A 24,312-nucleotide genomic window follows, 5' to 3' on the forward strand; every position below is an offset into this window, starting at 1 on the left:
ATAAGTCCTTTAAATTGTACACGTGTATCAATATCATATTCGAAAAATTATTATTACATTCCTTTTTCGGTATTTTTTTATTTTTTTTGTGTTTGTGTTTTCTAATTATGGAATAACAATTATTCGGTTTTAAGACATTGTCCACTGATGCGTCATAAGGGCTCCAGGGTTGAGCTAAAAGCCTCCATTAAGCACTTGAGAAATTTAGAATGAATTATGATATTTTACCAAGAGATTTCAGGATATATTTGTATGATATTATACATTCACCTTGGCCGGATTTCAATGCTAAATACGGTTAATTTATAAAGCATATTGTTTTGGGCAAACAATGTATTTTATTGTTCAAGTCTTAAGTGCCCTGAATGATTTTAAGCTTTTGAATGAAATAACTTATTTGTTTGTCATTTTACTGCTTAAACTTGCTTAAAAGATGTTTAATAATATTTTAGTAAGAAAGTACTTTATATAAATATTATATTATATTTTACTTTATATTTATTTTTTTACTTTTATCTTTTGGCTCAACAAAGTCAGAAGTAATAAATAAAACAACGATTTATTAGTGTGATAACGAATTCATTGTTTCAAACCACGAATAGCTACTTATGTAAATTATTAACAAGTCCTAGAAGGAGTTTGCTATGATAAGATGTTTCGCAAGCTCAAGGAAGTTTAAGCGAATTAAGTAGATTCAAAGTTTGTTCGTGGGTCCCTACTCTATTTCTAACTTATTACCTTCGCGACATAAAATACTTCGCACCCACGCCTATACCAAGTAAATAGTTTTGCAACAAAACTAGAAATCACCGAGAAGAAAAACACAACAAAAATTTGTTATAGAGGATTTTAACAGATGTTTTATTTTGAATCATCATGAATACTAACATAACTAAGTATTTAGTTATTACCTTTAGCGATGTGTCGGGTTTTAGTTTGAAGGTGAAGGCATTGACGCATAACTCGTCAGCTTATAATTCGTGGGGCATACGGTAAGACTTGTGTCTTATCGTCTGGACGTAAGATAATGTACTCGTAGGACAATGTCTTGGCTATATTTTGTTTTCTTTTTAAATGCTACGCGTCAGTGTCACTACAGAAACAATGGACATAATATCTGAACTCTAATCCTTTAAGCCTTGAGTTATAACATATATTGGAATCGTTAGAATTCTAAATATTTCATACGATTCATATGTGAAAATCATAAAAAATAATTTAAAATTTTCTATAAAATAAAACTATAAATGTACTCATTAAAATACTCTTACATCTAACACAGTAATATTTTTTACGATACTATTCATTTTCATTTAAAATTTTTATCTAGCATGCTGCTAAAATATACTATATATAAATATATAGTAAGTAAACAACGGCACATTGTATTCAAAATTTTTCATAGTAGATGTAATAAATAAAGACTACCCAATATAATTCAGACTGCTAAATAAGACCAGCCAGAAACAATTTGTACGTAAGTACGTACGTTGTATTTAATTTCCCTAGATCCTTAATTAATGGATATATAATCAAACGTTCACAAGGAAAACGTGATTTAATCTCTTCAACATTAAACGTCGAAAACGTCGAAGGCATTTAGATAAATTATTGCAAACTGGTGAACGTGCCACAGGTAATCAACGATTATGGAATTTGACGCATTTATTTCATATACATATTATATAATCGCCAACGATTATATGTCACGAAGACGTGACATGATTTCACCATAAATCAATAGCTTGTAATTGTCCCACTGTTGGGCTAAGGCCTTCTCTCTGTGTCTATCTGAGGATAGGTTAGGAGCTTATTCCACCACGCTATCCCAATCGTATCCCTCCGCGTTTTCATTTACCCAGAGTACAAGAGATTTATATACACAAATTAATCTCAAAAAAATCAGTGATGCTTGACGGGTTCGTACCCACAATCTGCAGTTAAGATTCAGGTGCACTAACTTTCACTATAAGAGTCCCGAATATACAATAATAATTAATGAGAGTTCCATTTTCAAATTGTCGGGAGTGCGGAGGGGGTTGGGTGGCGGAGTAGGTTATAGATATAAAAAGTAACCTATGAGTCTAAAATATATCTCTGTACCACATTTTCTTCACACCTGTTTAGCGTCTGTCGTGATTAAGTATCAAACATCTATCCATCCAAACTTTCACATTTATAATATTAGTAAGATCAAAGTAAGATACGATAAGTTTTGTTGATCCGTTGTTGGCCCTTACATTATTAATGTTATTTTTTTCCTTTTATTTAAAACAGACAAAGTTCGTTCTATATTAATCAAATTGTTTTTGTAACAGGTCACATTTAACTCCAAAAAAATCCTAAGAAGAAAATAAGTAGGACAATTCTGTGGAATTCATTACAGATTGCTGTTGAAGTTGTTTTTATTATAGCGTTATATTCACCGAAAAGTGTTAATGATCACGATGTTCATACTTAAGAAATAAGTAGATTGTATATAATTTTCTTCTTTTAATACCATTTCCTTTGGCATTATTTCTAAATGTTCATGAGTGTACATATAACATTTCTGTACTTTTATTATTATAATCCAAAATAGAGTAAATTTATTACAGATTACATTTAGTTTTTTTTTTATATATAATAATTTGTGCTTTATTTGAATTTAAATAATAAAAATGAACACGACCAAACAGATTTGCATATTCCAATTGAAACTTAATGTAACGATTGTTACCTACGACATACTTATACGATCAACTGATTTTTTGTGGCAAGGTATTCGAATTAATTTACAAATATGTATTACTGTATATAATATATTAATATAATCATATTTAGAATCTCATAGCATAATTTTGTAGATATTTTTACATTTGCAAAATAAGTATTTAGTTCATATTAATAAAAATCTCTTTAAAAGATAACACACGTTACTTTTTGCGTAATATATATTCTGCACAAGATTTAGATGGTATCCTTTTAAATATTGCCTTGAATATTTTCTTGGCGATTTTATTTATACCTGCGATCAAATTAGTAAATTAATTGAGATTAGCGCGTTACTTTTACTGTTATCGTTTATAAATGACTAATGATTATTTGAGTAAGAAAATTTGCGTCTATAACCCGAGGCGGCTTACAAATGAGATCCTTCGGTATGACGGATTTATAACGGTATCTATTGGGCTTTGAACTCTCTCGTTAATTTACAATGAGGATTCCGTGAAGTTAATTCAAATTGTATTGTAGAATTTTAACGAAACAATAAACAGTATTTATGCATACGTACATTTATTGAAATAACTTTATATGAGCAACGTGTAATGAAAAAATACTTTTTTTTTTAATTTATGTTATTATTATTTCTAGAATTCCCCATTTTGACAATAAATTGAATGAATGAAAAAATGAAATTAAACATAAAGCTTATGCTAGAAGTGGGAACAACAATAGCGCATTTACAGGTACTATCAACACTGAAAACTAAATTAATTAATAATATTTGTTGTATATTTAGATACGGCCAGGATCTGTCATTCCATAAAACGATTGCAAGAAAGGGGATAAACGGTTGCTTATGATAGTTGATGGATAGATTATTTACGATATTAGGGAAGAGTTCTTTCCTCCTATCATCGCCCGGGATCTACCGCCTTGGGCGATTGTTCTTTGGAATATACGTTACTGTTCACTTAAATAGATACCACACGGACATTGTCACATTCATTTATTTGTATGAGAAAAACTTTTTGACGTTTTATCGCGATCATTAAAGATTTTTAATCGCTTTCCTAATTTAAATAAAAACAAATGCCTATTTTAATAAATAATAAAAATCTAATTAAACTTAATATTTTATAAAGTCATTGTAAATATTGTTTAAGTAGCTCTTTCTTTTCAAATTGAGATTAGGGCCATATTTAATAGGGCTATATTTGTATTACCAAACTCTTAATAGATAATATTATCAGTCCTAACATAGATCCTATTAACCCAATTTTCGTTTTGGATAACGCAACTATTTTTAGTTTATATTTGTTAATCAGTAAGTTGTATTAGAATGAAAACATTACTATGTAAGATAAAATTGAGTACCTATCTACATTTTTTTTGTGTGAGAGTAACTAGTGAAGATTTGGATAGTCGGCGCGCGCGCAGTTCTGTATTGCTCTCGTTAGAAGCGTGTTGCGTCCATGTCTATGAAGTATCGTAGTGTGCATATCACTGGCTGATCGACCGAGAGACGATTGATTTAAAGTGTATTTATGAAATAAACGTCCAATTTATTGGGGTAAGCTAAACTTTAATTCAAATAATTTCTTAAACGTTTAAAAAATAATTCACAAAATAAATTAATTGTACACTTTAAATTTAGATATTTGAATAGTATATGAAGTTACAATAGAAAAGTAGCAGTATATTATAATTACAATGTAGTCTAAACACGATACGAGCACTATTTTCGACATTGAAAAATTGTTGAAATTAAAGTTCAGCTTGTTTAATGAAAGATATAAAAGCGATGTTTATGAAATGTGTATATACGTTTTATTTGAAAGTGATAAAAATTTAAATGTATGCAATACATTGTACATTTTGTTCAAATTAATAATAGCATCGCTTAAAAAAAGATATAATGAAACAATCTAGCATAATGATTATTGTATTACCGTTGATATTTTACCGTATAGGATAATGTGGTATAAAGAGAAAGAGAGAACTATTAATATTTGACATATATTAAGTTTAAGCATGTTTTTTAAGGTTTACACTTTTTTAACCTGCTAAATATTAATTGTCACGCTAACAAGACACATTATTTTTTTTAATTAATTACATAAATTATACAATTTATGCTATATTATATATCAAACAAGATATATAATATAGCATAAATTGTATTATGTACTTTGCAAACGTATTTTAATACCATATACATATATTGTATTGTGCTATAAAAGTGTTCATGAAAATGCAAAATCAGTAAAAACTTTTTTAAGTAACCTAGAACTAGAAAATCCGTATTTACTTACAAAAGTTGTACAACTTAATTATGTAAAGCAAATAAATATCCCTAGAGAGGTACTTACTAAGGTATTGAATAAATATATGTTAGACTTCGACGTTAACGCAGTCCTGTGCTTGCTCAATATCATTACCATTTTCAACAGAGATAAAACTCTATCGGTTCGTAAATTTTATTTGCGTATATTTTTCGGAAAAAACCTTTATAATAAAAAAAAATCTTAAAATCATTTTATGTTCAGTTTTGATGCAATCTAAATTAAATAATTTACAAATGGGCTTGTTAAGTAATTGTAAAGTTCGACGTTCGAGGTAGCCTCGAGCTTGCTTAACAAGATAGGTGGTCTCCATTTCACGGGTATTTGTTGATAATGCACAGATAATTATCCATACAAATGTTATATAATTGAATTGAGTAGATATTAGATTTTTTTTTACGTAATAAATATAATTTGATTTCATTTAAAGGATAATATTGCTATAGGTGGTTTATATTTTTGAGATGGTGTCGCATTAAGTAATACTATACTATACTATATGTTTTTTTTTTGGATACTTTCTTTCTACCGCGTGAGCACATATTCATTCATTTATTCATATATAAATGTATATATAATTAGTTAATATTAGATTGCCTTTGCATTTCTGTACCATTCGGTAGAGTTAAAACTTTTTACAGACATAATACATTACCGTCAAAGTAACATATAAAATTAAAATCAATAGGTATTAAAATCAACGGACGCCAGGCCAGCTAGCTAAATATAAAAAACGGTAATCGTATTCAAAAGCTTAATATGTATATATTTATAAAATATAATAGAATAACGTAAATATTTAATTATTACTTGGTTCGTTAAGAATATTATCGATATAAATCATAAAAAATATAAGCAAACCTTTTTTTTGGTAAATATTAGGCTTAGAGCGAATGTTACCAACATTCTCAACATCCTGTAGTTAAGAGAAAACGAATGATGATTACCAGAAGATTTATGGAATGTTTGATTATGAACTTGAAATAACGTTTTCAGTTCTTATTTTAAAATCCATTGTTTGGTATTTTTAAAATTGATGAAGTGCTTGCTCTTGACATTGATATTGAAAATCGTTAAATCGATGACCTATAATTATTTTAGGCATTTTATCCGGTAATATACGATTTAACGTTTTACAAAGTACATAAATTTTACTAATGTAATCAATAGGTAAATTTTGTTTATTCGTTTTTCGTGTTCAAAACTTCTAATACGATTGGAATGGAATTTTGAATTAATAATTGTTTCAGAACAGATGTAGGTAATATTTTATGATTATAATATGTTATATATTTTTTGAGATATAGCTTACTATGTCAACGTCTTCGGCGCACACATATTGATATCTTATTGAGGAAAGATAGATTATTCATTTTATTTAAAAAATATATAAATTATAAACTAACTTAATAATGCGCTTTGATTAAATTTATTTAGCACACAATAATAACCTTTATCAAAATAATTAATATACGTATTTATTATAGTATAAGTATTAGCCAGTAAACTAGGGGGAGAAGGTTTAGAGTTCATTATTAGCTTGACAGAATTTCATCCGACACATGCCGGCTTCCTCACGATGTTTTGCTTCGCCATCGAGGACGAGCACAAATTAAATGCATGTAAATTCAGTGGTGTTCGTTTAGTTTCGAACCCTTAATCTTCGCTTATGATTCACGTTTTCAAGCCACTGATTCATCAAGGCTCTTAATCTTAGGCATTCTGCTTATATTGCAGCTTAAACTGTAAACTGCAGCAGACTGCTAGGCGTCAAAAATGCAAAGTTTTTAGATATATTATAAGATATCCAAATAAAATCACTACTGAAGACTTGCTTGTAATATATACGGTCATCCTTACCTTCCATTGATTAAAACAATTGTCAAATATTTTTACAACTTCAGTCTCGTCAAACAATGTTATCGAGAAAATCCAAATGTATTTAACCTGGTTTTTATCTCTAGACGTTTGCTAGGTTGAGTCATTGAGAATATGTAGTAGATTAGCTCTTACACCTTAATTAATGTTCATTGGTTAAACATAACGACTCATAAATTTTCTCTCACTATTTCTGTCTTCCTCAAGGTTAATCAGATCACTGTATCGACGTTTGTCAGTTTTTTTTTAAGTATTTGTAAAAATATTTTACTTTGAATTCTAACAGAAGGACAATCACAATCAATCTAGATCAGTAACCGTCGTAAATATCTCAATATCCCTACTCTCCTGTTAAGGAGAAGCGGTTGAACGGTTTTTCTTCTTTTTCTTGTTTAGTGTTATCAATAAAAAAATGAAAATATATAGTGCATTATTAAATTTTATAAATGCATTATTTTTATTTTTAATAATAATTCGAATGAGTTATACATAAAATGTAAATGAAAACTCAATGGAATTCAAATTTCATTTATATGTTTGCCTGAAATTGCTTCAACTATAAAGTAAATTTGCCTACCGCCTGACAATATTGAAAACTTTTTTATGAAATATTTATTGAAATGATTAATGTTTTTGTGAATTATTACTTTTATCTATTAACATATATTATATTATATATTTTATAATGTATACCTATATACATATAGTCCTCGTATATTATATTTTTTAATTGTTTGGAAACTTCATACGATGCTGTATGTATTCCGGATGGATTCCATTGTAACAAGACGCGGGCGTGGTTATTGATAAAAAAGTTAAAAATCTATCTCCAAGGTTAAACTTTATACGAAACGAGTCACGGTCATAGCTTATATTGCAATTAAATTTTGTATATTCCATAACATATTATATGACAAACGATTACAATGCTTTGAAATAAAGTGTCTGAAACGAAATACTTGCGGTAAACTAACGCAAATCTAACATGTGTTATTATAAACCAACATAAATGCCTGTTACGTAGTTTACAAAAGTTTTATGTAACGTACAGCTAAAAATAATACACCTAAGATAATATGAAAATTTCCGGCAGTGTTGCTATAGCATCAAAAGTTTAAATTACGAGTTTATTATTTTTTGGTCTTGTATAGATTGCGAAATTGTTATCCATTTATTAGACAAATTGGTTTTTCTATTATATTACCTATATAAATAAAGCTATCGACATTCCACTGTTTTTTTTAAAATAAGGCATTCGTGTATTGAGCAAAAGAAACTTCATCAACTATTAAAATATTATTAGTAATATCGTAACCAACGATGCGGATGATAGTTCGCAATTTTATGGTCATAAATTAATTTTCGTGGATACGCAGTTTTTATGTTTGAAGCCAATAAAGTTAATTAATGGTTAATTTATGCAAGTGACGAATAGTATTTTGTCCAAGGTTGGTCGTGGTTGGGCGAAGATGCGTAGATTTACGATCGCGTCCAACGATCCGCGACCGATCGTTGCGTTAGAGACATACCGATAGTTAAATTAAAAGTTTCCGGCAAGTGTGTGATTAATTGCTGCATTTCATAATAGTATAATAATGTTAAACGAACCAATGTTTTTATTCAAAAATGGCATATTTTATTGTCGTATTAGAAGGTTGTCTTTGAAGCTTGAAATAAATTAATTTGTGGACATTTGATATCTTGGTATAGCAGGTATATTTCTGGGGTAAGAACCTTAGTTTAGGTTATTTATAAATTAATAAAAGTGAGAAAGTTTTTGATTTATTTTAGGAATTTCCATAATTTGTTTGTGGATACAGGACTTTTATATTAATATACTAGTTTTTATACAAATATAATGTGAGCTCGTGACTTCGTGCGCGATTGAATTTAACAAAAAAGTTATTTTTGTAGCTTAAGTTACTCTTTATTACATCAGCTTTCTACCAGTGAAAATCCCGTCAAAATCAGTCCAGCCGTTCAAGCGATTAGCCGGAACACACAGACAGATAAAAATTTAAAAAAATGTTATTTTGGTATAAGTACCGTGTGAACATACATATTCATTTAGTAAAAAGCGGTTATTTTAATAATACAAACAGACAATCCAATTTTATTATAAATTGAATTTCATTGGGTATCAAGATCTTTACATACCTTAGTAGGATTTGTTACAAATATTTCTTGTACAAACGGGTGATTATGGTGATGGTGATCTTATCCGCTAATTTCGGCAAAAGCGGTCTATATCAGGAGGGACTAGCCAAGTATACAGTTTACAGTTTACTCTACGAGTGAGCACAAAAGGTGCACTCACAAAATTCGATGGGACTTCGAATTTGTCACATGTGCTTTTCGAGGAACGAAAGGTATGAGTACCAAAATCCAAATTCGGAGCTGCCATTAATAATTTAATTTAGAAAAAGCCCTAATAAGTACCCAATAGCTAGACCAACTTGTCATACTTTTAAAGTATTATACATGTATTTAACCCGTGTGGATTGCTTATTTATGTAAAAATGCGTAAAATATGCCTCTAAAACAATGAGGTATTCAAAACGTGTAACGTAACAGCTTAATCAAATATAGCAACATTTGTTACTGTTACCACGACAGTTGCGCTACAAATGATTTATAACTGTTTGCTTAAATTATATTATAATTTAAATCTGAAATTCATATTCAAATTCAATTCGTACCTATAATTGAATGAAGCATTATAATCTACAAAGCTAAACATAAATGATTTAGCCCTTAAATTACCTTACGGTTGTTAAAGACAAGATAAATAAATAGAAAAGATCAGATTTTTTATATTATTAACGTTACCATGTTGCCTAGCCACGTGACATAATTTTATTTCATTTAGAATTCGAAAAATATGTGAATACACAAACAATCACAAACGTGAAATACTCCTGGCGGCTTTAATATATAAAGATAAAGAATCTTGAATGGTGATTTATGATATTTGATTAAATCACTTTTGCATAAATATAATAGTTTTTTATTGTTTTCTTCGATATCTTCGACGTCTTTACGTATTGGTGTCTGTAGCTGCACTGGTTACCTGTAGACGATCATACAAGAGCAGACTAAATATCCAGTGTTTTTTCACCGCCTATAAAAAGAAACCAAGGTTACAGTAAATTGCAATATGTGGATGTTAATTGACATATTCTTTGATGTTTATTTAATTTCGACGAATTATACTTTTTAAATCGACTTCTGCCCACATTTATTCTTGCATAAAAACTTTTATTTATCTAGATTGGAATTAATGAAAACTAAATTTCGATTAATTAAAAACGTTACATCATTTTTTCAAAGTACGGTTTCCGTAACTAATTAAATTAAAAGTTATGAGAGCGAAATTATTCTCTTTTGCGATGCGATTTTAGAACAAGAACCCAGAAAGCGTTAAGGCTGCTTCTTTTGGTAATTAAAAAATAAATAAAAAATGTATAGAAATGTTTGTGTTATAAAGGTTAGGCTATTATAAATTTGTGTGTCCGTGGGTAATAGAAAACTTTGGAAATGAAATGCATTCAATTCAAATGTAAAAAATAATCCAAGAAAAAGAACGCTGCGTATATTTTGCTGTTTCTTCTAAGGTCCAAAAAAGGGGCCCCTTTTTTCCGAACCGGTGGTAGTTTTTACTTCGACTACCAATAAATAAGTGGCATACTTCTGTACTAAATAAATTAATTTGAATTTGTCCGTAGTAAAAAGTGATTTCTTTTTAAATGTATCTAATCTCTATGTAAAAACATGGATCTGCTCATACATTACAAGGAAACGTAAAAAACCCATGTACAAAATCAATAAGCATTCCTCATTTTCATAACTTATTTTATATTTGTTTATTAATATTTTATACGAGTATAAGTATGCAGTTACAGATTTAATATTTTCACTTCACCCTTTTAAGTATAGACGCGTGGCAAACCCTTTATATCCCTTGACCTATCGATAATATTCGTAAACCAAATTTTCGTAGCCTCGTAACCCTATTCTTCTTAGTAACCTTTAGTCGCGCCCACCGCCCATAAAGATTGAAATTTGGTACTATATCTGATACCTTACACAATCATTATCTCTGTCACCTTTTTTTTGTTTTTGCGAAAAAACGCATTTACTGGTTTCATATTACCGTGATGACCACGACAAACACACACGGGGAGAACAAGTGCATAGCGCCGCCGCCATCTACCCGGTCTTCTTCAAAAGAGCATGACGTTTATCAGACTCGGCAGCGAAAGGCCTTCGACGATAATTGCCGCCAAATAATGCCACTGGAGTTTCCACCAAAATCCATCAGAGTATGGCGCGTCGTGTCTAGAAGCGAACCGTATTCATGGCAGTAGGGCGACACCTTCCGCCTGGCTATTACAATGCAGGTACTTACCGATTCAACCGTAGCTGGTACGCACCTGCGTCTCACTGTTAAAGGGACCTCATAACCCTGCTCCGTCGCCGCTTGTTCTCGCCTCTACTCGGAATCAGTACACTTCCGGGAATACCTAGGGCTGATGGATGCCTGTGACAAATCTCACGAATGTAAAGTGTCACAGCCGTCCAGGACAGTTTCTGGTTCTCCTATTTTGGATAGCAGGGTGACCTAAGGCGGCAGCGGCGTTGAGGAATCTAGGGCCGATTTAGACAAAATGCTCTTCGAAGTTCCGTCTTTTGTCCTGGACCAGACCCAGATATCAACTGGGCTTGCACCTAATCACCGCCCCCCTGGGGGCCCCGACGTGGAATTGTGCCCGCCGCCTATGGTAACTAAGACTTTACTTTGTGTAAGGAGATAGAATAGAATAATCGTGTAGGAGAATAATTAATGACACTTTATTTTGTACCACCAACGTCAATAGTTATTATTTAACCGCTTGCTATTCTCTTATTCTAAGAACTAAGGTTACATAAATACACTATTGACAGTTAAATGGTATTTGATGTAGTGCTAAGTAAATAACTAAGTTAAGTAACTTTGTAGGTACCTCACTCGTGAAATGTTGAAAACCGACTTACGATGATACATTGATCATTGATCGATTGATGACATATTGGCGCGTGTATCCTTTAAGTTTTAAATTAATTTTGGTCAATGTCGCATATCGCCTTCTAACATTTCTCGTACGTACTTTGCGGTGAGTTTCGAGTGTGCTCTTACATAATAGTTCGTTCATATATAATAGTAGAAAAGTATCGCGTTACTTAAACGTTTACGTAACGCAATTTATTTGCGACAAAAAAAACAGAAAGATAAAATATCGTATACAACTTAAATCGCCTAAACTGACTAATTATTCTATATAAATATGAACTTTTTTTAATTCCTATACAAATATTTTTTTGGGTACTATATACCTACTTGTAATAACTACAGGATAAGGCTTTGTGCAACCTCGTCCAGGTAGATACGGCCCGTTATCACATATTTTGATGATAAACGGCAATACTTGTATTGTTGTGAGTGAGTCAGTATTTATAGTGTTGTCTTAGATTTTCGCGATTATTACACATTGAAATAAAACTAGTTTTTTAACGGATTTAATCGCGTATATTAATTATTTTATTTTAACATCCCGACGTTTCGAGCACTTTGCAGTGTTCGTGGTCACGGGCAGACTGAAAACGACGACGAAACGTCGGGATGTTAAAATAAAATAATTAATATACGCGATTAAATCCGTTAAAAAACTAGTTTTATTTCAATCAGTATTTATAGTGTTTAAAATGTTTGAGTGAACCACTGGGAACATAACATCTTAATTCCCAAGGTAACATTCCCAAGGCACATTGGCGATGTAAGGTATGATTAATATTTCTTTTGGCGTAAATTTCAAAGGCGGTGGCGACTTCTTGACTTTGATCAATCCTCATCGAAAATTTGATTCATCAAATTAACAATTTTGAAGGATTTAAAGTAACCGCATAAACTCATAATACATTTGTATTCACAAAAAATACTTTTATATTATTAATTACGGGAAACGTTAAAAACTACAATGTCATTTATTTGAATCTTATCGGAATTTAAGGAAGTAACAAGTTAAATAGAAAAAGATAATAGCGCACAATTATACTTCACAAGAATAAGGCTTCCAAAAATTCGAGATCTGGTACAGAAATGATTTGGGTTCATTTTTCATTACCCTGGGGCCTCCGAACTGGGTAATATGATCTTGTATTTTTATAATGTATTTCCACTAAATAAAAGTCATTCGATTTTTGCAGCAATCTATCAGCTGTATTTTTTATAAAATATCAATTAAATTAATAGAAATTTAATCTGAAAAAATATTAGATAAGAAGTTCCAATTAAATTAATCATTTTGGCAAATGGCCTTAAACATTATGCAAGAACATCAAGTCATTTATGCACACGAGCAAGATAAGTACTGCATGACAAGTAACTTTCAGTTTTTTAAGTATACATGTTTGTATGTATATATATAATATCTTATATATAATTTTTCTATATTATTTATTTATCAGTCCTTGAAGCTTAATGTTTGTTCTCCGCGAGAGCTTCAGTAGTTAAAAAGAAATATGTGATAAACTTCAAATCTGTTGGTGATTGTTTTTTTAAGGCAGAATAAATGCATCCAAAAATATTAATCGAATATATGGATATCGGGGATATTCTGAGCGTGGCATCTGTCGCCTCACATGCGGTCAAACTGACCTTATGTACAAGCGGCGCCGCGCACTTCATTTATTCGCTTCTGTTATCGATTGACTTACATATTACAAAATATAAAAAATCGAATCGATCTGATGTTATTTATGAAAAAAAGGACAGTCACTATGAATATAAATATGTCGTTTTTCATTTGCTTCCCTTTTTTTTTCTCTCGCTGGAAGAACGCTTTACGCGCTTCCCCCAAGTGATGGTAAGGGGGGGGGGGTACTCCCCGGAGCCCTGGACACCCAGTGCGCCCAGGTACGCCGGGTTTAATTGATTGAAAAAGACTTGCTACACTTGGACACTAAATACTACGCAATTATGGCATATCTCTCAAATATATATGGTTATAGACATGTATACGTTGCAATTTTTTTATACGTAAAGATATTTTGTGGTTGTTGTTATTTGTCTTGGTAGTCAAATGGCTAGCTTATACTGTCTACGACTTGCAAAACTCGAGGTATTGTGTTCAAACCACAGCCTCAATAAAAAATAATTGTTTTTCATTTCGCAATTTTCTCAAAAGTAGCCCTAGGTCGGAGGCCTGAGTTGGCAGTACTAGCACATCCCCACGTTTTGCCTTCCCATGAAATGAGTGAGGGAATAGAGAATTCATAAATGGTCACACATACTTATATACACACAACTATTTTATTCTAGAGGCTAGACTCCCTCTCACCGTTGTCAAAATCCGTCAATCAGACATCACTATTATATACCTTCTCATTCGAAAATCAAACTGGAATACAGCAATACCAATTATTGCTGTTCCGAGGTAGTACCGTGCATACCAGAGGCCGGTCCCAACCAAGTAATAAGTTTACATTAAGACGTATTTCTGTTTCTTTTGATGATGCTTCAACATTCAATATTTATATATTACGGTACAATTTAATTGCCCGTAAAAAATTGCAGAAAACGTTTCACTTTTTGTAACATTAAAACACCTTTACTCTGATTTTTTAATGTAACACAGATGGAATGTAATTTTTATTGATTTGTTTTCGCTACGTATACTTACGTAACTTTATATTAAATTTTTTATACAGTCAAAATAATTTTTTTTCAAGTAATCCGTTCACAGGTACGTTTTATTTGGAAGACAAGATCTTCTTTGAAAAACTATAAAAAAACAATATTAGACATATTTTTTAAAGAATTATATGTGTTATTACAGTCAGGCAGTTAATTAAATTCAATTACGAAGAAATTGCCGAAAGCGAGTCAGTAAATACGTGGAAATATATTTTATTTATATTTTATTAAAAATGGAATTTGTAGAAAATACAGCCTGTACAAATTTAATGAATAAAAATACCAAGATTTTATACCGTAATATTGTCAGAAAAATCCGCAGTTCAATTTATTCGAAAAGTATGTATCCTTATCAAAATAAAGATCATTTACATTTTCAATATTTTGTAAATACTAATAATAACTGTGTTCTATTCTTAATTTATATTATAAATTTTAGAGATTTTTTTATAAGCTATATCAATACAAGACTAAGACAAGTTATGTGATAGTTTTTGTATGTTGGCACTCGGCATTCGAACCGTTTAAGCTAAAGACTCAATGCTGATTCCTAGACTATTTATAGTACTATTTTGGTTTTAATATTTATCTCTTTATTGGCTCGTTGCTGGTTGGTTGCTGACTGCAGATGCTGAACTGAGTTTTTCATTTTTTAATTATTTGCTATTATATCAGATTATGAGAGTAGATCTCCGTGACCGAAACCTGTTCCGAAGACATTACCATCAACTTATTATTATATTATATATAAATCATAAATCTTAACCAAATTATTCAAAAGATTAATTATCAATAAAATTTTATTAGATTACAATGTCCCAGGGAAGAATGTATTTACTTGGGGAAATAAGTTTTATCCATAATTTTTAAATTTTATAGTAATAGAATAACAGTATCGCTATAGATTCTTTTGATTTGAATATAATCAATTTGTCATATGTCATAATACACATCCATCATCATATATAACAGAGTTTTAACGAAAAGTGTAAAATCAAAGCCCGTCTGGGTAGATAACAACATCACATATTATACCACTAAATAGTTAGTATTCCGGTGTTCCGCTAGCTCGTTGACGACGTAAGTAAAATTTTATGCCATCCGGAAAATAAATTCTTAAATTGCAAATATCTATAGCAACTGTATATATATGACACGTCGCTGGACTGCCACCTACTTAGAATAAAAAAAATAATAAGAAAGTTATTATTTTCAGGTACATGTCACGAAAATAATCAGAATTTGGTATTCTCCTTATAACACCCATGTCGACTGTAACGGGACACTTATGGTACGTACAAAATATTTTATGGTTAGACAATTTTCTTCTTGACCCACATCGCTATTTTTGGCTAATATAATTTGTCTGTCTATGCTATTGTGAATAAAATTATGACACGATGCCATATAAATGTCATCTACAAATGGTAAACTTGAATAAGAGGTGTCAACGAGTAACTAGCGGTTACTAATTGCATTGTTCTTGGTGAACACACCAAGAACATCTAGATGCTAGACGCAATAACAGACATTTAAATCGAGGCTAATCTTTCCTTTTTAATATTTTTACAGTTCTTTATTCTTAAAAAAGTATTTATAAATAATAAAATTAAAAGAAACTTTAGAAAAATATTGAATTATTTGAATAAGCATTTGAGATGTTCTTTTTTTTAAATTACAATATTTTTGGACTTTAATATAGTAACGAAAGGAAACTGTAAATCAAAATTCGTTTTGTTGAAATAATGATCACCACAAATAATGTTTTAACTTAATAATGATTTTAAACACAACTTTAACTATACTTTAGCTATTTTTCGTACGATCAAACAGATTTTTTTCATATTTAAAAGGCGCAAAATGTTGCACAACACGACGTCAATTTATTACCACTTTTTGTAAATTATGTTTATTATTTATAACATGAATTAATAATATTTATTTAACACGTGTGTAATTGTTACATGCCAGTATTTTAACGCATTAAACATTTTATTAAAAAAACTTACATTACCATAAATAAGGTTAATAAATTCAATTTGACATGATACGATAAACAATCATAAGACTCTAATTAATTTCACAACGAAAGTAGACATCTTGAATGGGTGTCATAAAATCTTTACGATGTCGTACAGATGTTTGAGTAATACATATATCTGAAATAAATAATATATAATAATTTTATTTATTGGCATAACCTAATGTGACTAACATTTTTATTAAATGTATTAATGTTTTACAATAGAACGAAATCGAATATATTTACCGAATTGTTTCTTTTACTTTTATAAATGCAAAAATAACTAAAAAAAAATGTCTGTCTGTTACGTTTTTACGGCTTAACTACTACTGAACTGTATTTGATGATTTCATAGCTAACGTCTGATAATCAACCTCTAAAACGCAATCGAAGCCGCCGGCGACATCTAGTTTCTTATAAATAAATTACTAATTTTTCAATGTTGATTAATCATTTTTAGGGCCTAATTTATTTAAAAAAAAAACTCAGTCAGTACTTACTTTGATAATCAACAAATTGTGTGGACAATCTTATTAAAGAAATGTAGTTAAGACTTTATCCCTTCTAATTGTCTACTAGTGTTGCACTCGCCGCCTGTAAATTCTAGATAATTGCTTAACAGTAGAACGATCTTATTTAACTTCGCAACTATTATTGAAACTGGATGATGTAAATAATTTCCTCGTTTCTCTTCCGTACTGGTTATTTCAAAGTTGCTTGTTGTTTAACAGATGTTGAGTCCTGACTCTATAGAAATAATTAGATATGATGTGGATTCATATTATGTTAATATTGTCTCTGATCATCGACAAGGAATTATCTCGAGGACATCGTGTGAGTATGACCTTATTTAAATGGCCTATTTGAATTTGATATCCTATTGTTATTTGTTATCTCAGTAATGTACAAAAGTTAATAAAATTTTAAAAGGACCATTGTTGACATTGCAAGTGGCATTGCATTTCCACAAAAATCAAATGGCGTTCTGCCAAATTGAAATATGTGTTGCTTGTTCAATATAAACCATTGCAACCATTGTGTGGTAAATACATGTTTAAAAATCGTTGACCCAGTTAACTAAACGTCATATTGTTAACGTGTGCTTTTATATCGATTGAATTACATCGACTAGATTTTACAATACGTTTTCAGATAGAACCTGAATTCCAAATGAATGCAAAATTAGAGAGTTCAAATAAAGAATACGTTGTGGAAAATGGTACGATATATATTTTTTTTACTATCTTCAATAATATGAATGTAAGAGTTTTCATTTTGCAGCGCTTTAAATTTTAATGCTTCCAATTTTCTCACGAAATAGTCTGTGGGTTAAACGCGGTTATCTTTTATAGTCTCATTTCACTTGAAGGTTTAAAAAAGTCTTCGTATTCTGAATGGGCGCGTTGGAGTGCATGCCTCGGTGGTCACAAAACGAGGCGGCGGCACTGCTTACATCGGCACATTTGTGGAGATTCGCTCCGAATACAAGTCGCAAGGTATTCTTATAGCAGAAGCGTACTGCTCACATTAATATATATTTTTTTTATTGTAACAGATATATTCTATATTAAGCAATACTTTTATTTTATTATATAGATTGTTACTTTCTTAGGTGGAGCCCGTTACATTTAAAATAAGTCAATAATGTTATTTTATACGTAATAGTAAAGTAACAACACATAAAAGTACCACTGCTGATCTAAGGCCTCCTCTTCTATCGAGAAGAAGGCTTGAAGCTTATTACACCAAATTTGGTAGATACGTAGGTGGCAGGATTCTATTCCACACATGCAGATTTTCTCACAATTACTGGGCCGGTTTTAAACCCGCTTTTTCCAAGCGAAGATACGCCCGTTTTAGCCACTGTACTATCTCGGTTCTTCTTAATAAGGAATCTAGTATTGTTTGTAAATAAACTAATATATATTAATGTGTACAGATTAGTCTGATTAATGTTTACAGTTGCGGTGTCTTACGTCGGACGCACAAGCCGAGCAAAATGCAAGGAAATGACAAACAACATATACTTATGGTAAATTAATATATCCTAATTATGGACGACTAGTACTTATATTGTATAGTCGAAATCTTATTACCTATATAAATACAAATTATTTTAGGCGAGAAAACTCAATTTTAAAGTTTACATGAAGTATTTTCTGTGAAAAAATCTCGTAACGGATTATATTTAAAAGAGGATCAACAAGGGATTTATTAAAATTAATATTTTGTAATGAATAATTTTGGCTGTTATCACTAAGTATAATTAAAATTTCGTCATGCGAATCTTTTTAAGAATGGAAATAAAAGCAAATGTATTTATATCTACAATTTTCTAAAATTAAGCTGTAATTTTACGTATCATGACATGATTTTAATATATTCTATATATTATTATATAAAATTAAATTATTCGAAATAACGTCAACGAAATATATTTGGTTTGATGATATATATTTGTATTACATGGTTAGTAGAATTTATCTTTTATCTCATTTATGCGTACATACATATGAAGTTAAGGTAGCAGCCTAGAAATGTCACACAGATGGACTTGCTTACTCGATAACGTATCTTCAATACGGTTTGGTGGATACATATAGTAATAACATATTAAAATATCAAAATACCGTTACACCTTTTAAGTATGCATGTGTTTGGATATGGATATTTTTTAATTTGTCTTTAGGTGTGATATATAACTATTAAAGTAGTTCATAGCTAAGCAATAGAAAATTGTTCTTAAACCAAATTGACAATGAATACTATTAAAATGATTGCTTCAAAACAACCTGAAATGCCAATCCAAATAAGATCTATAGTGTATCGTTTTACTCATTCATTATAGTCTTTGTGTTAAATCATTGGAACAGTCATATTAAAATGATTGTAATTTGGTAGTTGATATATTTCATTTGAAAAAAGGATATTATACTTGTCCGAATCTTCTCGGTACAATCTACGTTTCAAACCTTTAGTTCCATTTAGCTTTACATTAAAATTGAATCGCATAACACGAAGATTCAAATTTGTTTCTACTAACCTACTTGACTAAGGAATAGTAGAAATTATTTTTACGTTTAAGTGGTAACAGATATAATGTTTAAGTGGTCCTTTTATTTCTTCAAATATATTTTTGGATATAAGTTATAAAAAACGCACTAAAATTTTACGTTACATCTATTATGTAATTTGTTTCAAACGAACCTAAATTATCCATATGTAATAAAAATAAAACCCGAATTTAACACTATCGTTACAATAAGACCATCGTGCATGTTGTGTAAGATTGAACCAAAAATAATTTAAAGAAGATCTCGGATCTCGGATCAGAAAAATACAGCAGAATTTTTTTTTTATAAGCGATACAACATTTTACTGTTATCGAGGCAGAGGAAAAAAATTCGTATCGTATTTTAAAAAACAATTGGCGAAAGGCTCATTTGAAGATTGGGTAATATAAAAAAACAATATCACGAATGACGACATTGAGATAAATTTCCCTACTTTGGTGTTCGCAATTCCATTGAATGCATAGAAGTAGCATGTTCACTTTATCTCATAGAAGATTGTGATAATTTTGAAAATGTCTTCGAGGAAAGAAAATAATAGGAAATTCATAATTGAGCACGATCATTAATATGGGTTGATTGTTGGTATTAAGACGTCTTATTAGTCAACAACGTGATTATTATTCAAAATTATATAAAAATTATAATTAAGTTTAAGTTTTATATTATATTATTCTTAGTGGATGGAAAGATACTTCCTGATACTTAAATGGCTATAAAATGAATTTAAGATTTTTTTAAAAAAAAGATATTCATGGCATTGGTATAACAATGTTTCGTAGTAAAAGTTAATTTTTCAGTCGCACGTCAATAAAAAAAAAGACAAGAAAACGGTTCCACGAAATGTTAAGAACTCATTTTCAAGTTTTAACGAAGGATTAATTATTTTGGATCAGATACGTAAAATATATTAAACGGAAAATATACAACAAATTTTGTTGAAAAAAAAATTTGTTCATATTTTCTTTGTATGTGTTTGTATTATATCCTGTAATTATATTCTATTTAATATGTCTTGGTGTGCTGATAAGTATTTTTAATATGAACAAGTGTATCGTTTATTTTTGCTTTGAAAAAATATAATTAAATTTGAAGACTTAGATAATATTTCTGTGTTTGATATTAGTTTTTATTGTATTTAAAACCCTAATATAATATATACAACATACTTTGTAAATAATAATTTGTTTTATATATGTTAAAATATTACTCTAACTATAAAATACTTTTAATAAGATTAAGATAAAGTAATTATATGCCAATGTATTAAATACGGGCTAAGTGATCAAATTACTACATTCTACAACAAAGATTTGTGTTTTTCAAAGTTACATGAGTTATATAGTTTTTAAGTTTGTTATTTACTTAATGTTTTGACATTTTAGTTGAACCACTTTTAAACTTTTATAGCCCAAGTTACGGCAGCTGGATGCAAAAGACGTTCAGAGAAAGTTTCTAGGATTCTCTCCCTGGAGCACTTGGACTCGATGTTCCAGAAAATGTACTACTATAAGGCGAAGGTACTATTTTATTCTCGTTATTTAACGTCATTCGGGTAGGTCAGTTATAATATTAAAAATATTGCAAACCGCTTAACATATAATAATTATTAATATATAATAAAACTTTTGAGTCCGAAAGAAGTATAATATTCAAATAATAATACTTAAACAAAGTCTCTGCGAAAATATTTATCTCTTTCTCGTTTTTTCAATTTGTATTCTGATATCTCTGAGAATTTATTTCTAATATTTATTCTGATAGTTTTCTTCTTAATCAATTCATTCAAATATCGAGATATAGTCAGTTGACAAATAACAAGTTTCGCTTTCATTAAAAATATAAAAGATTTGGTTAAAGATGCCAAATAGATGGTCATCGAACTTTTTGTAAATTTATTTTGCAAACGTCTACTCAATCTTTCTTGGACTCGACGACAAACCTATTAAGAAGTTTAAATTGATTTATCTCTGCAACTCGTATTTCGATAATCAATTAAATAACAACACAATTATAAATACAACTGTATTGCATAACACAAATTTGACTACATTAAGTTTAACAATTTTCAAACTTGTACTATCATAATATTGGACAAATGCATTGAAACTACATTTAGCACATTGTAATTGCATTTCGTAGACATTGTTTGAAGCCAGCTGTATGCGGACGAAAAGTAATACGACAGTCTGCGTATTGCTACTTGGAGGATAGCTTTTGCTATCAGTGGATTCGTGGCAGAATGCAGCGACGAAAGGACCCAGGTGAAATTGCACATAGGTATCCAGCTAACAACTTTTATCTATTAACCCGTAACGACTTATGTGCAGTTACTGTATTCAATAAACGATTCGTTTTGATTGTAAGACATAATTTAAAAGTGTTTCAATGAAGCACGTTTCGTAAAATTTGCAGGAACTACTTTAACAGATTTATCTATTAACGCTTTAATACCATTTGTTGTTTTACTCATAACTCGAAAACGATCGGCTACTGATGTATCATGTAATAACGATTCGTAAAATACAGTAACCGGGCGTTAATCGATTACAATGCTGCAGCTACACCTATCCTACGCATTATTTAAAAAAAGTCATATTTATCATAATTGCAATACGCTTGATTAACAAATAATTTATTAACATCATATTTTATTTCAGAGTCGGACATTATTGTTTCGTATTAAAATTTCCGATAATAATAAATAAATGATATGATATAATTTATCAGTATAAAAGTGAAATATGAATTTAAAATACGAGATGTTCCATTTTTAAAATGTAAATGTCATTCCATCTGTGGAACGATGTCATTTGGCAGGCTTCCGGTTATTGGCCTAACGAATGATGCCAAATTAAGCTGCTTATTAATTACGCTGCAACTGAAAAAACCTTACCTTTAAATTTCACAAATTAATTTAAATTTTATCGCCTCTGCTAAATATGAAGTGATAATTAATTATTTTTATGTTCAAAAATTAGCTGTTTCCATTTTTTCTCATGATTTTCGCATATCAAGTTTTTATACGTACTACATACATCGTACATAATTTATTCGTAATACTACTACTATTTAGGTGCTATTCGTTTTATTCCTAATTAAATGGAAGTTAAGTAAACAGCTATGTTTATATTAACTGTAACAGTATTTTTTTTGAATGTACGACCTGTATTGATATGTCTGCAAATGAACTATTTGTGTATTAAAAAAAATCAATTTATATATATTTCTCCGTTTATTATTCTACGCTAAAATATTTTATAATTAATTTCGTAGAATATTATAAATATCACATAAGCTCCTTCGAAGAATACCGTTAATCTTTTCTGAGCTTTTTAATACATAAAAAAATTACGTCAATATAATCATTTTAGAAAATAATGTCGTTGAGACTATGCCCGAGCCAGTGCCAGCTATACATCCAGAAGATTCTCGAGCGCTATCCTCGAAACTACCACCTTGCGGTAAACTCGGCAGATACCGCGGTTCTCCGTATGGTCGACTTCGAGCTAAAATGAAAGAAATGGTCCGCATTATAGGAGGTAGGGCAGCGCCACCGGGAAAGTGGATTTGGCAAGTCGCAGTCCTAAATCGGTATAAGGTTAGTTAATCGATTAATGTGTTGTTTTTTTACATAATTATACCTCATTTTTGCTATCAATTGGAAGCTGTAACTTTATGGACTCACTCAATATTTTGATTGCCTCGTTGATCTAATGGCTGGTTGTAAAGTCACATATCTCAAGGATCTGGTTTCACACTCGCAGACGGTGAAACGTTATTGAGTTTTTTCGTCAATAACCCTGAGTAACAGATGGGAGCCTGGCAGAGTATACTGTGCTTCAAAAAGCACGTCTTTCCGTGTCGAGTTGGATTTGCCGTCCAATCGGATTATGAGAGTGAGGCAATAGAGAGCATCTGTGTTTGCGCACTATAAAATATCCTTTGTCTACCGACTCGACTCTCGTCGTCTTGCAGTCAGTCAGTCAGTCAGGCCGGCCGGCCTAAAGGCCAACTGCAAAGGTCAAAGTCAGTCAGGTCGATATGATTACCTACTTCGTTTATGTCATTTCAAGTTAAATTAAACCCTATATATGATGCCAAAATCGAAATCTATAAAAAAAAAAATATATATTTGCTCTATCTGTATCGCCGCTAACTTATTCTGAAGCATTCGATGGATTTTGATGCGGTTATCATAAATAAATAGCGATAAACAAGGAAGATTTGTATACACACTATGAAAATATTTTCACTATAAAAAATTGCTGAACAATGATATTATATTCAAAAAACTGTTTTCAAATCAATTTTATGTTTCTCATTTATGACATATTTATGTAAATTATTACATAAATATACCCACCGAACATTTTCTTACTAAGCACACTTCCAATTTACTTTATTAATAAATTTAATCCGTGCGAAGCCAGGGCGTACTACTAGTATCATATAAAATCGTAAGCTAAAGTGAATATACTTTTAATATTGAAACAACGAATTCTCATAATGAACATATTGTGTTTTAATTAAAAGAAAATATTAATAAAAGGCAGAATG

The 24,312-nt window shown here is 30.2% G+C and overlaps 1 protein-coding gene across 1 annotated transcript in view; it reads left to right on the top strand.

Moving 5' to 3' along the window:
- Positions 1 to 4,150: 4,150 nt before the first annotated feature.
- The window catches only part of LOC125064232 (transmembrane protease serine 9), a 28,078-nt gene continuing 7,916 nt past the window's right edge, over positions 4,151 to 24,312 (top strand). Inside the window, exons 1-9 of the mRNA XM_047671178.1 lie at positions 4,151 to 4,276; positions 15,875 to 15,949; positions 17,413 to 17,515; positions 17,834 to 17,900; positions 18,051 to 18,177; positions 18,644 to 18,713; positions 21,163 to 21,272; positions 21,895 to 22,016; positions 23,127 to 23,353. Of these exons, the coding sequence (XP_047527134.1) occupies positions 17,447 to 17,515; positions 17,834 to 17,900; positions 18,051 to 18,177; positions 18,644 to 18,713; positions 21,163 to 21,272; positions 21,895 to 22,016; positions 23,127 to 23,353 (792 nt within the window). The 5' untranslated portion in view covers positions 4,151 to 4,276; positions 15,875 to 15,949; positions 17,413 to 17,446. The remainder of the gene's footprint in view (positions 4,277 to 15,874; positions 15,950 to 17,412; positions 17,516 to 17,833; positions 17,901 to 18,050; positions 18,178 to 18,643; positions 18,714 to 21,162; positions 21,273 to 21,894; positions 22,017 to 23,126; positions 23,354 to 24,312) is intronic.

This window comes from Vanessa atalanta, chromosome 5 (assembly GCF_905147765.1).
Source record: "Vanessa atalanta chromosome 5, ilVanAtal1.2, whole genome shotgun sequence".
NCBI lineage: Eukaryota > Metazoa > Arthropoda > Insecta > Lepidoptera > Nymphalidae > Vanessa > Vanessa atalanta.